The 12,487-nt window shown below is 44.9% G+C and overlaps 1 protein-coding gene across 1 annotated transcript in view; it reads left to right on the forward strand.

Moving 5' to 3' along the window:
- ARHGAP44 (Rho GTPase activating protein 44) overlaps nucleotides 1-12,487 on the forward strand; it is a 524,893-nt gene that overhangs the window by 368,450 nt on the left and 143,956 nt on the right. The window contains exon 6 of the mRNA XM_086928736.1: nucleotides 235-311. Coding sequence (XP_086784862.1) covers nucleotides 235-311 — 77 coding nt within the window. The remainder of the gene's footprint in view (nucleotides 1-234; nucleotides 312-12,487) is intronic.

Genomic DNA, 12,487 nt, shown 5'->3' on the forward strand with positions numbered 1-12,487 from the left:
TGTTAGTAAATCCTACAAACTTTTTATAAGAAGAAACGTTCATCTAGTTCAATATGAGTCAATACAGAGAGTCTTTGTTGTCAACTAAGCCTTAAAAGGACAGTGATCTGTTTTACATTTGATGGGCTCCATCAGTTTTTTACTTTTGTAAAGTTTTTCATTGCGTCTTACCAAATCTCTTTGGTTGACAGTGTCAAGTTGGTCACATATTATCTTCTTCCTTGGGTCCTTCAGGTGGAGATACCCAACATCCAAAAACAGAGGAAGCACCTAGCAAAGTTAGTCCTGGACATGGATTCCTCGAGAACAAGGTAAGCCAATAATTCATTAGCAGTGGCAGCTGATGACATTTAAACATGGTGAGCCGTAAAAGTTGCGACGGAGTGCAATGTGGCAAACAACTGAGAACATTTTGAAAAAAGAGCGGGCAAATGTTTCATTTTCAAGCAAATGTGAGAAAGTAAGAAGGTTACTAATGCAATTGTGAAAGTATAGTTAAGACATCAATAAAGAGATTTCATATGATAAAACGTGGGTAACTGCTTATTCAGTATAACCACAGAACTTCATAACAGGCTTCGAACTTGCATTACACACAGTATAAAATAGGCTGCTTCAGAATACACTAAAAAGTTTAAGATAAAAAGTGTTTCCAAAATATAGATTTTCTGCAGACTGCACTCAGTAAGTGCAGTTTTGTTTATAATGCCACGGTCTTTTAAAAGCACACACTTCACACAGCTTAGCCTGTAGCTCCCTTACAATACCCCTCAAAAAGAATGAATATGTGTCTTCAGGAAACCCTGTTTTTTGGTAACCATCTTTAAAAGCTCACACTTTACATTATAGCTGTTAGGTCCCTTACAATACATCTGATAAAGAATAACAGCCTGATTCATCAAGCTGATTTGCGCTCGCAAAGGGCCAGATTCTGAGAATCTGGCCCTTTGCGAGTGCGATTTTTGCATTTGGGATTCATCATCCCAAATGCAAAAATCGGTAATAGCGATTTCGCTATTTTGCGAGGAATTACATTTAAGGAATTTCTATTTGAGATTCCTTAAATGCAATTCATCATCCATTTTTAAATAGCGAATTCGCAATTTCGGCCCGCTATTTACCGCGAGGTCAAACCTTGTGGTAAATAGCGAAAACTTAGAAAAATGCTTTTAAAAGCATTTTTCTAAGTTGCATGTTGCGCAACACCTGTTTAAATTTGCATTTAAGGGGTGCTACAGGGTGTCCTTTGGACACCCCTGGCACCCTTTAAATCGCTATCTTATTTGCCATTAGCAAATTGCTAATCGCAAATAAGGAATACTCCCCATTCATTCCTCTGGGCCTTTTGGCCCAGAGGAATGAATGGGGAGTTATTCCTTATTTGCGATTAGCAATTTGCTAATCGCAAATAAGGAATATGTAGGAATCGCAAAAAATATGCGATTCCTACATGAATCCCGTTTTGCGAGCCTGTAATAGCGATACCTTATGAATCTCTATTATAGACTCGCAAAACGGGTTGTTGATGAATCAGGCTGCTAGTGTCTACCTTCAAGTGATTCCATCAATCAGCCAAAAAAACTGGCTTCCAGCCCAGCCACGGTTTGAAGACGGGCGCCCATTTACCTGTCCCACCTCACCCGTGACCCCTCCCACAATAGTTCACCTGTCAGCAACCCACCTTCCAAAGGGAAGAAGGAATGAGACATCTAAGAGGGAGAAGGCAGAGAGAGTTCACAGTTATCCGGCCAGCCCCAACATGATGCTTCTGCCGCTACTCGCTGCTGGAGTCTGCCTCTCCCTGCTTGCTCTTCCATCCACCGCATGGTTTGGTAAGAGCAAGGAAAAGTTATTCAATGGTCACTCTTAACTTCCTGCATCTGGCTGTCTAGGAGCAAGCGACCTGTCAAGGCAAAGTGTACCCCAAAACTGTCCACTTTGACTGAACACTATACAAATCTCGGTCCAGCCCTATTGCTTATTACATAATAGACACCAGGCATATTTGTATCTATTTGTGCAGAAAAACACAAAATCTATTTACGCACGGCATGCCTTTCTAATCCTAAAGTTGTTAAATTTCCCAGTATATTATGGGAGACCGTTGACAGACTTTTACATAATCCTGCAGAAAGACAGAAGACCCTAAACTGCTCAGTTTTAATTTTTGTATTTAAATATACATGTGCCCGGTTTGTGCCAAATTCCATGGACGAAAACAAGGACCGACAAACAGAAACTCACAGGCACCCATGAACAGAGGCAGAGAAGAATGCAGACAGGTGTAACAAATAAAAGCCAACGACAACACACAGTGCCGGTCCTAGGCCTTCTGAGGCCCCGGGCGAAAGGGAAGATGTGAGGCCCCTCCAAGTGACATCACAGAAAGTGACTTCGCAGGACTTATGATCTTAGTTATTTGGCATCAGTTGAGTGCGTCACACTGAGCAGGGGCTGGCCATAAAATCATGTCCAGGGCCGTCATTGGTAGCACTTTCGCTCGCTACCAGATTGACGGCCCTGGGACCCACTGTCACCTGCATGAGGAAGATTCAAGGCGGGCGACGCCGGCGTCACGTCACCAACAGGGCACGCACCACCACCAACCACGCTAGGTGGTGGGGGGCATGCAGGTGTCTTTGCATGCGTGCGCAGGAAGTGTTGTTCCCTATATTGTGCAGGACCTGCTGACTTAAAAGTAGCAGCAGGCTCTGCTCAAAGATGGGACGCAGAGACCCTAGGTGAAGTAAGAGAGAGAGAGGGGGCTACGGGGGCCCAGGGGGCAGTGATGCCTAATGAATAATGGCTGAATGAATACAGAGCTCTTAGAAGTCTCCTCTCGCACTTTCTTTGCAGCCAGCAGACACCCTTGAATTGAATATCGCAGAAATGCAGATTGTAGGCACACGCATCAGAGGCGGTAACAGATGTTCCCAATGTCAAGTCAGAGTTCAGTCAGGCACTTCGACCTCGGGGCCACGTGCAACAGATTGTGGAGAACGAGGCCTGGTAACTGTCTGCAAAATAAACACACACAATATTATTGGACGGAAGAATGCAGAAATAAATCTGAACCTTTGATACCAGAGCTCCGCCGAAGCACCCGACCCTCTTTACCTTCAGCTCCAGCCATCGTTCATAATAAAGACTTGACTAGCCTGTCCTAGGGGCCTCGCATTCTATGCCCCTATCTTTAATACCAGAGCTGAACACGCCTGTCCTAGCACCTCGGATCACTGTTCTCCCACTGCCTTCATAACCGGAACATTGACTTCTCCCAGGCCTCCTTCCCTGCCTTAGTTACTTACTGCCTGCAGCCTGCGGCCCGGCCCCTGCGTGAGTGCTGTGCTCACTGCGCAGCACTTTTCCCCATCATCATTTATTTATTCCCGCAACTGCGGGGCCGGCGGCGGGGCCCCCCTGAGCGTGAGGCCCTGGGCAGCTGCCCATACCGCCCATGGCTAGGACCGGCCCTGACAACACACATCCAAACTTGGCACCCTTTACATTTGCAGATTGAGCAGTTGGTGCGCACATTTACATTTCTTTATGTTCAGTCACGGCCACGGCCGGCAAGCAAGGTTGGGTAGAAGGGTCTAGCGGGTGGGGGGGACAGTAATTCAAATAAAAAATTTACCTTCCTCGACCTCCAGATAAGCAGGCCCGCCGCCTCAGCTCCTGCCTGCCACTGCTCCTGACGGCGTTTTGCCTCGGCAGCCTCCCTCCCCTCCACTAAGCCAATGTTGTGATTTGTAAGGCGCAGCGGAGAACGCCCGTTCGTGTCACTTTCTCTATGTAGGCTGAATGCAGCCTACATGGAGAAAAAGTGGGAGTGCGCATGACTGCTTTGTTCGGCCCTGGGGCCGACCAAACAGTCAGTACCCACAACAGTGGGTAAGCCACTCCCCCCTGCCCTCGAGCAGGACAGCCCACCTGCCAGCCCACAACCAGGCCCTCCAGGCACTTCTGCTTTCTCGCAGAGTGGGAAGCAGAAACATAAAATGGTAGTTTTACCATTTCATGTTTCTGCCTTCTCGCACTGCGAGAAAGCAGGGGGGCGATGCCCCCATGGAGGAGCCGCCACTGGTCATTAGAGGTCTATTGTTCATAACTATAATAACCCAGTAGTTGAGATTAGAAGCCTGACCTCAGACACTGGCTTTTAAGACCTATTGGCAACCTGTAGGTCACTCATTTGAATCCAGTTATCCTTGTGTAGGAATCTGAACCCCCGCTACCAGGCAAAACATATTGTTCTAAGCAGCGGAAAAACTCAGAAAATCAGTAGGTTGTCTAGTCCATTCAAGGTCTTACTGGTAGCCACGGCCACTGAAATTATGTGATTCTGGGGCTGCACCATTTCTGCATATTAATGGATTTGCTGCATTTGCCATGTGATCCATTATCTGCCATGCTGCATAATCTATAGCTTTAAAAAAATGGTTTCTAGCTCAAACAGGAGAATTACTAAAAACCCGGTGACTCGTGTTACCACGCATTGGAAGGTCTTTCATGCAGATTGAATGGTGATCTTTCAGTTGCTTATTGCTGTTTCTGATGTTTAAACTGGTACTAATGAGATGAAATATTTGCCCACACTGTGCTCCCATGTGTGAAAATTATAAAATAATGAAGTAATACTATCACAAAATGTGCTGCAATATGCCACATCATTTGCCTGTTCTTGCCAAATAATTGAGTCAACCCTGCCACGTAATTTGCTCCTCCCCTGCTACATAATTTATGTGACCCTGCTGGCAGCCCAGCCAGTGACAGTAGCTTTATCTTAAGCAAAATAGAGGCATCTGTAAGCACTGTGCCATAACACAAAGAAACTTTCATAAAAATCATTGGCAAAGTCCTGGCTTGCATTTTGAGTCCTTTAATTGAAAATGTCAGTCATAACCCTGTTTAGAAACCAAGCTTAGGCACAGGTAACATGAAGGACTGAACTGTCCAGTTTGCCATTCATTACCATGGCCTAATTCTAGTCACTGCCTCTTGCTTTGTTTGGCTTTTTAGAATTTATATATGCAAATGCTGATTTTAGCTTTGAGTATGACTCCGGTAACATGAAAATTGCACACCTACATATATTTTATATTGTAAGACAAACTGAGGTATTCAACAATCATTGCTGAATAACTGTAATTTGTAAATAATGATTTGCTAGACAAATTTGAGATGGTCTACCACCCTTCTCAAAAATAGAACCTCTAATGTTGCTAGATTATGGTAGCTTGCTGCCGGCGAGGATGGTCCTGCTTTACAACGGGAACAGCGCTGAAAAAGTGGAACTTTATGCTCCTGCCAGGAAAAAGAAATATGCACACTCTAACTTGGTGAGTTGTGACTCAAATGGTGGATGGTGCACTGTTATTGCGTGCAACCAGTACCTTTGTATTCAGATGCCTACATCTGTGGTATAAATCTACGCAAAGTCAGCAACTCATTTTAAGTAGGCCATGCCCACTTACATTGCACTGATGGCAACTTTGCACCTGTCTAATAGGTATTACAGACAGGGCATGGAAAGAGTCGGATGCCTCTTTCATCTTACTTGAGGACAGAGGGTGCTTCAAGACTCAATGGCTTTAAAACACTATGATGTCATATCAACTTGTTAGGTGCAGGAGTGCAGCCTGACATATTATGGTGGACATTTATTGTAAAGTAATGACGTAATAGAGGACTCTAAGAGATCTGGGAAACCCAATATACCCTTGTAGGCTTGGGCAATAAACAATTCAGAGCAAAGACTGTCTACAAGGGATTTTGTTTCTAGTACATTTGTAATTTTTAAATTCAATTTGGAGAGTAAGTCATGTAAGATCAAACTCAAACGTGTCCAAAAGACAACAACACTCAATGTAAATTGATAATACAATGCACACGGAAAATACTATTTATATAGAAAAAGTTTATATTTTTATATATCAAAGTAGATGGGGGTACATTAAGAGGACAAACATCTGCAAAAACTGTCATGAAAAGATGCACAATTCAATCAGACAAACAGTTTATAACATACATCAGCTCCAAACATAATCAAAAAGCAACTGTTATCCAACAGTGAATAAACGTTACTGAAAAGACAGTGAATTTCTTTGGAGTTGGAGAAGTCGACGTTTCGGTCTTTGTGGCATTGTTATTGTTATTGTTATTTTTGATTTGTAGCGCGCTCAATCACCTACAGGCCTCTAAGCGTTCGGGAATCGATGGTAAACAACAACTTCGACAGTACAGAGGGCATCCACTAGCCTAAGTGGCTCATAGGGCTCTCCTAAATAACAACGTTTTCAGCCCCTTTCTGAAACGTAGGAGGTTTCCTTCCTTACGTAGTGGCTCAGGTAGTGTGTTCCATAGATGCGGAACCAGCACCGAAAAGGCTCTTCCGCCCTTGGTGGCAAGTTTGTACCGAGGGCAGGCTAGTAGCTGAGAGTCTGAGGATCTGAGAGCTCTCTTTGGGCTATACACTGCCAGACGATCTTTAATGTATGCGGGCGCCATGCCATAGATGGCTTTATGGGCTATGCACAAGTTTTTAAATTCCACTCGCTCCTTGATAGGGAGCCAATGGAGACTTTGTAGTAGGGGGGATGCTTTAGTGCGTCTTGGCAGTCTGAAGATAAGACGGGCGGCGTTGTTCATCACCACCTGTAGCCTATTTGTCAGGGTTTTTGGTAGGCCAAGGTAGAGGGCATTTCCATAATCTATACGTGAGATCACAGTAGCTGTGACGATGGAACGTAGCATAGATTGGGAAATGATAGGCACTAATTTCCGTAACTGTCGGATAATATTAGTACAGCTGCCCACAACTGAGGAGATTTGGCTGACCATAGAGAGGTCACCGTCCAATTTGATCCCCAGGCTCTTCACGTTCAGGCTGGGTTTTGGGGCTGGACCTAACTCTGCGGGCCAGTAGAGGTCACACCATGGTGAGGTGGCAGATGAAATCACCAGGACCTCAGTCTTATCTGGATTGATTTTTAGGAGGTTTCCTGTCATCCACTGGACCATGTGTCTCAAGATATTCTGAGTGTGGAGTTGGGCGGTGTTTGTGTTGTCAACACTCAGCAGCAGCTGCGTGTCATCCGCATAATTGTATACTGTGCAGCCCATACTCGCCAGGGAGGCAATCAGAGGCTGCAAGTATAAATTAAACAGCAGTGGGGATAGGGCATTAGGCACCAGTCTATTAGACTATCATCAGGACAGTTATTTTTTGCAAGAAAAGACCCTTCTATTAAAATAAAAGTTGGTTAGGCAAACACAGTAAATGTGGCCTGAGTTTGAGGTGGCAGCCAAGACCGCGTTGCAATCACTGACGGTCAACCAAGACTAATTTTCTGTATAGAGACCCAGCGTCAATGGTGGTATACTCTTGGAGTACGTAGTTACTAGAAATTATTTCACAAATAAATGTCAGCGAGGGCAAAGTGTGGTGAGAAGGAATCCAAGCCTGAAAAAGGAGGGGATTGGATTTGCACCTTGCAAGACACTGGTGCAAACTCAAGTACAAGCTGCAGATGAATCTTTAGTCCCGTCTGAGGTGTCCCATTGACAAATCAGCAATACATCAATAGCACATTAGGCTCCAAAAGAATAACAGAGATTTACAAATCATCAAGGTTTAGTAGCTAACAAAGTTACAAACTCAAATTATTCAACCAGTCATACATCGATTATCATCCTATAGACACATGAGTCAAGTTAATTCAGAGCTATTCAAAATAGCAAATAGAAAGATTCAGGGCCTTAATACGACTTTGGCGGTCCTACCGGGGATGGTGCAATGCACCGCCAACTGTAGGACCGCCAAAGCTGTGGTGTGAACCCCGGTGAGATTAGGAATTAAATCCTGGTCTGGCGGGTAGTCCTCAGGCAGTGTGATGGCGGCGGACTGCTAGGCTCATAGGAGAGTCTATCATGTAGAGCGCCGACTGCACCTTTCTGCATGGTGTGACACATGCCACACTGGGCAGGTAGGCGGGGTGCAAATCTCGGGGGCTACATTTTCCCCCTGCATGCACATTCAGGCCCAAATCCAACAGGGGGCCCCTAATGTTGCCATTCCGCAACCCTTTTCATGGTGGTTTCACCGCCTTGAAAAGGGCGGTAAAATGGCAACTTAGAATTTGCTTGGTGGTGCCGGCTGCAGCACCACCAGCATATCCCTGCCAGTGAAAGACTGGTAGCCCAGCGGGATCCCTGATCCCAGCGGTGCCAGCGATCTTGTGGTGGTCCGACCACCGTAGTCCTAATACAGCAGGTGTTCTGGCAGCGTGATGGTCGTTGGACTGCCACCACGTGTACGGCGAGTCTATGGGCTGCCTTACTCATAATATGGGCCTTTCTCTGGGAAGTGAGAATGGATATGCTTAGGAGTCTATCTCTTTTGAGCTGGAGCAAAGTAGGGCGTTGGATCTCAAGAGAGTTGAAAGGGGTATTGAGTCTGACTAGCTCAGCAATGCGTAATTAAAAGATACAATTTTCAAGCATATGCAACAATCCCCATGGTTCTCTGGGAGAGGGGACCAATCAGGATAGAGCTTTGCCCAATAAGAAGGCTTCACCCTTCTTCCCAGCCATTTTCTACTTCACGATCTTCAAGAGATATCTTGTAACAGAATAATACCTCATGGTCAGCTTACCCCAGTCACAGTTGTTGAACTTCACTAACCACTCTCTATAGTACACACACATCTCACAGACACCAAAACATTGTAACTATCTAATTAACACAAACTACAGCATCTTGGTTGCTGAAATGAGAGAAAGTACACAGCTGACAAAAGTAAATCTTTGTGTCTGCGTGAGTCTTTAAAACTGAGCCCTATATTTACTATGGCTACCATAACATGAACATAATTTTCTATTGTCAGTCTTAACGCGAAAATCACACTTTATATCACATAGTCATCACACAATACATTCAACTAAGGAGGGTCCCTTGCCTCATGACTTCTCGTACTTCGTCCCTCTACTTTCCTTTTCCTCATAATGTCACCATGCTCATTGCCTATGCTTCCTACTGTTGCTAAGTTTACTGGGTCAAGTAGTTTATTTGTGTATATAATGATTTTGTAAAAGTTTATCTCATGTAATGTTATGCTGTGACCACTTAAAACAGGATTTGGTCAAGTCTTTTTTCTTTTTTTTACTGAATTTGAAGTTATAATGTCGTTTTTAGGTCAAAGACTCCGTCACACTGCGTAAGCAGTGGGCAGAGCTCCAAGATTTTATGTTTCTTAGTGTAGGGGGCTTGAACCCGCCCCTCTTCTCCATTGGCTGACCTCGTAAATGCTACCCAACCGTTGGAGGAGAGGGGCGTCACTCCCTCTAAGTCCCGTCTTTTTTCGGATTCGGGGGTGGGTTTTTTAGGTTCTTTCTATCTGTGACGTCATCCGTCACTCACCAAAAAACACGCCCCGATTCCGAAAATTTCGGAGCTTTGCGGCAGCCATTTCTGCCCGACCGCATTTCATACAGTCCAGTGATTTGATTTGCTTTCATGGCTTTGTTATCCTGTTGGAACTGTTTAAAATTCAGGACTACAAATCGCCAACTACAAATCGCAGAACAAAGAAAAAACGTTACCTGGAAGAACTTCTCACGCGTTCGACATGAAACTTGAGAGCTTTGTGTACTTTCACGCAGTCACCCCTGAAAAGACAACACATAGATCTAGTGCTGCTTTATTGTGATCCAATTGCCTCCCCCCAGCTTACTGTAAATGGGCTCTCTCCCCAACCTTTTTATTTTGGCGCTACGAAAAACTGGCCATATTTTGAAAGAAAAGCTGTTTGTTTTGATGACTCCCGTAAAGCGGCTGTGTACCGTTTTAAGATGCTTTGGCGGCCAACGTAGCGCCTGCTGCTACAGGTGCACGGTAACTAGATCTACCAAAACCCCTTCGGGCTCCCCAGGGTCCCACAGGTGGTGGGAACAGGCAGTGAACGGGGGGGGGGGGGGAGCGAGCACCTCCCGTACCAGCTGCCTGTGGAGCCAGGAGTGCACTTCGTGGAGGCTCCGTAGCCGCTTCAGCGGAGCTTGGTTTTGCCGCCCTCCAGCACCAGAAAACAAACAAACACTCGGGCTTGAAGAGCAGGTAAGGAGAGACCGTGCTGCTGCTGTGTTTGTAAACAACGCACGTGAACAGCTTGGAGTGGCTGAGCAGGCGCTGTTCGCATTGCCTAATGCTAGACCCGGTGTGCCATGTAAATCTCGTTTGCAGTGTATTGTGTGGGGGTTGGCAAGCAGCACGGATAAGCCTAGATTTGGGTAGCCCAGACTCAGCTGAAAAGTTGGTAACCTCATCCACACAGGAACGGCTCCGCTCTAGGAAGGAGCCGCAGGTGCAGCACCTGCAGGTCTGCATGGATAATCCAAGCGGCAGCCAGCGTCCCACCCACAGGTGCCTGCCTGCGCGGGGAAGGTGAAGCCATCTCACGCCTCTTCTCAATTGCGTTGGCTTCCAGTGCCCGTGCATATGCCACTAGACCCCCACTCTTTTGTCACTCCTTATCCTATGGTTGTCTCCGTTACATTGTAGATTGTGTGTGCCTTAAAGCAGCGCCATCTTCTGTAGCGCTCTGCCAACCAGGAATGCGTGCCTATTGCTTTGTAGAATGCATCTGCTATCCATAAGCAGCTGCTGGCCACGAGGGCCACTGACTCGGACCCCCTGCATTGTCGCCCTCTTTCAACTTCGGGAACCATGCTGGCAGCATGATGCATAAAACCATGCGGAGAGCCGAAAATTCACAGGTACAACTGGCGGTTTGTTGTTGTTTTTGAACTGCAGTTGCGCTGGGAAGCGGTCTACCCGGATTATAGTTGAGCCTTTCGGAGCCCCTGGCCGTTGTAGTCATCCACGCTGATGCAGTGGGGTTCCTTTAAAAAAAGCTTGTTTCAAGATCACTCATGCTTTGTCATGTAACACACATGTACGTGTTTTGCTGCTGTGGCACAACCAGGCACTCTATTTATCGGTGACAAACGGTCTTCAAAGATTCTGACGAAAGGCCACCTTGTCACTGCTGTAGAAGCTATAATTAATTTCTGCGATGAGACGGTCCATGCGACTAAATTCTAAACATTTACAGTCTTTTAAGCGACCATGTTTTGTTCCTTGTTGTTAATGTATATCTTTTGACAATATTGAATCGTTTTAATTTTCCTTTATATTCTGTATTTGGATGAAGAGTTAAAATGCAGAACACACTAGAAGTTTATCTGAACCCTCATTTTCTTTTACTGAGATCACAGCTTCCTCCCCCCGCTCCACCAAAGTCTACAAAACTCCTAAGTAACACACTGAGACACCAAATTCTCCCACGAGACCCACTACGGTTCTATCAACTTATATTTTTCATCCAGCTAATTAAACCAGATAGCCAGTTACATCACCGCCTTAGGTTTCATCAGCAGAAGTCTTTCGTTTTATTATTTTAGAAAGATTATTTTAGAAAGTGTACCAGATACCTAGACACCTCACATTGTTTTGTGTTTTTTTCCAACATATCGGTCTATAGATCAGTGCCAACGCGCAGTTTCCTTTAAACAGTAAGTGTCATACAGATATTTGCATAATGCCGTATTTCCATAAGTATGGCCTTGCAGCAATCCCATAGTTCTAGACTCTTGTCTAGATTAACAACTGCTTGATAAAATGCACGTTCTGTCTGGATTGTGCTGACCAAAACATAATTCTACAATACTTTACATGTCTCTGCCAGTATTCACTGCATGGTGAGTGAATCATTCCTTCCCCCTACAGGTCCGATTTCGCCCCCCCCCCCTCCTCGCGCGCCCGATTTTCAAACCCACATTTAAAAAGTAGGAAGTCTACACATGTAGGCATGTGGGTTTTAGTTTTAGTTGGAAGTAGATTTGTCAGTTTTGATATATTCACAACAATCGCAGTGGGTACTCCTTAGAGTCAGGGCGACTCTAGATTTCTAGTAGTTGTCTTCCTTGTCCGTACTCAGGTAGATTTGTTTCATTAAGTGGATAGTTTACATATGTATAGCAAAAGTACATTTGCACATTGACTTCTTGCTTCTGATTTCCTTCAAGGAGTAAATATGTTTTACCTGTGAACATTCTTTCCCATAATACCACATTACATTTTTTTTTCTCCTATCAGAGAAACAGTTGCTTTGTTTTTCTGCAAGTTACTTCGAGTGTATACGTTGTAAGGCTTAGCATACAAATGTTTGTGAATTAACTTTAAAGAAGCAATCTACTAACAGGGCCTCTAAATCCTCACCCTGGTATAATGATACTCTTAGACAAGAAAAACAAAAATGCAGACGTCAGGCACGTAGATGGAGACGAGACTATGACCCAGAACAAAAATCCTGCTATAAAGTCATGATGTCTAACTATAAGCAGCTTATCATTATGGAGAAAAGTACATTTTACAGGACCCAGATCAATCTCGCACATGACTCTACTAAACAACTGTTTCAGGATGTAA

This window comes from Lissotriton vulgaris, chromosome 7 (assembly GCF_964263255.1).
Source record: "Lissotriton vulgaris chromosome 7, aLisVul1.2, whole genome shotgun sequence".
Taxonomy (NCBI): domain Eukaryota; kingdom Metazoa; phylum Chordata; class Amphibia; order Caudata; family Salamandridae; genus Lissotriton; species Lissotriton vulgaris.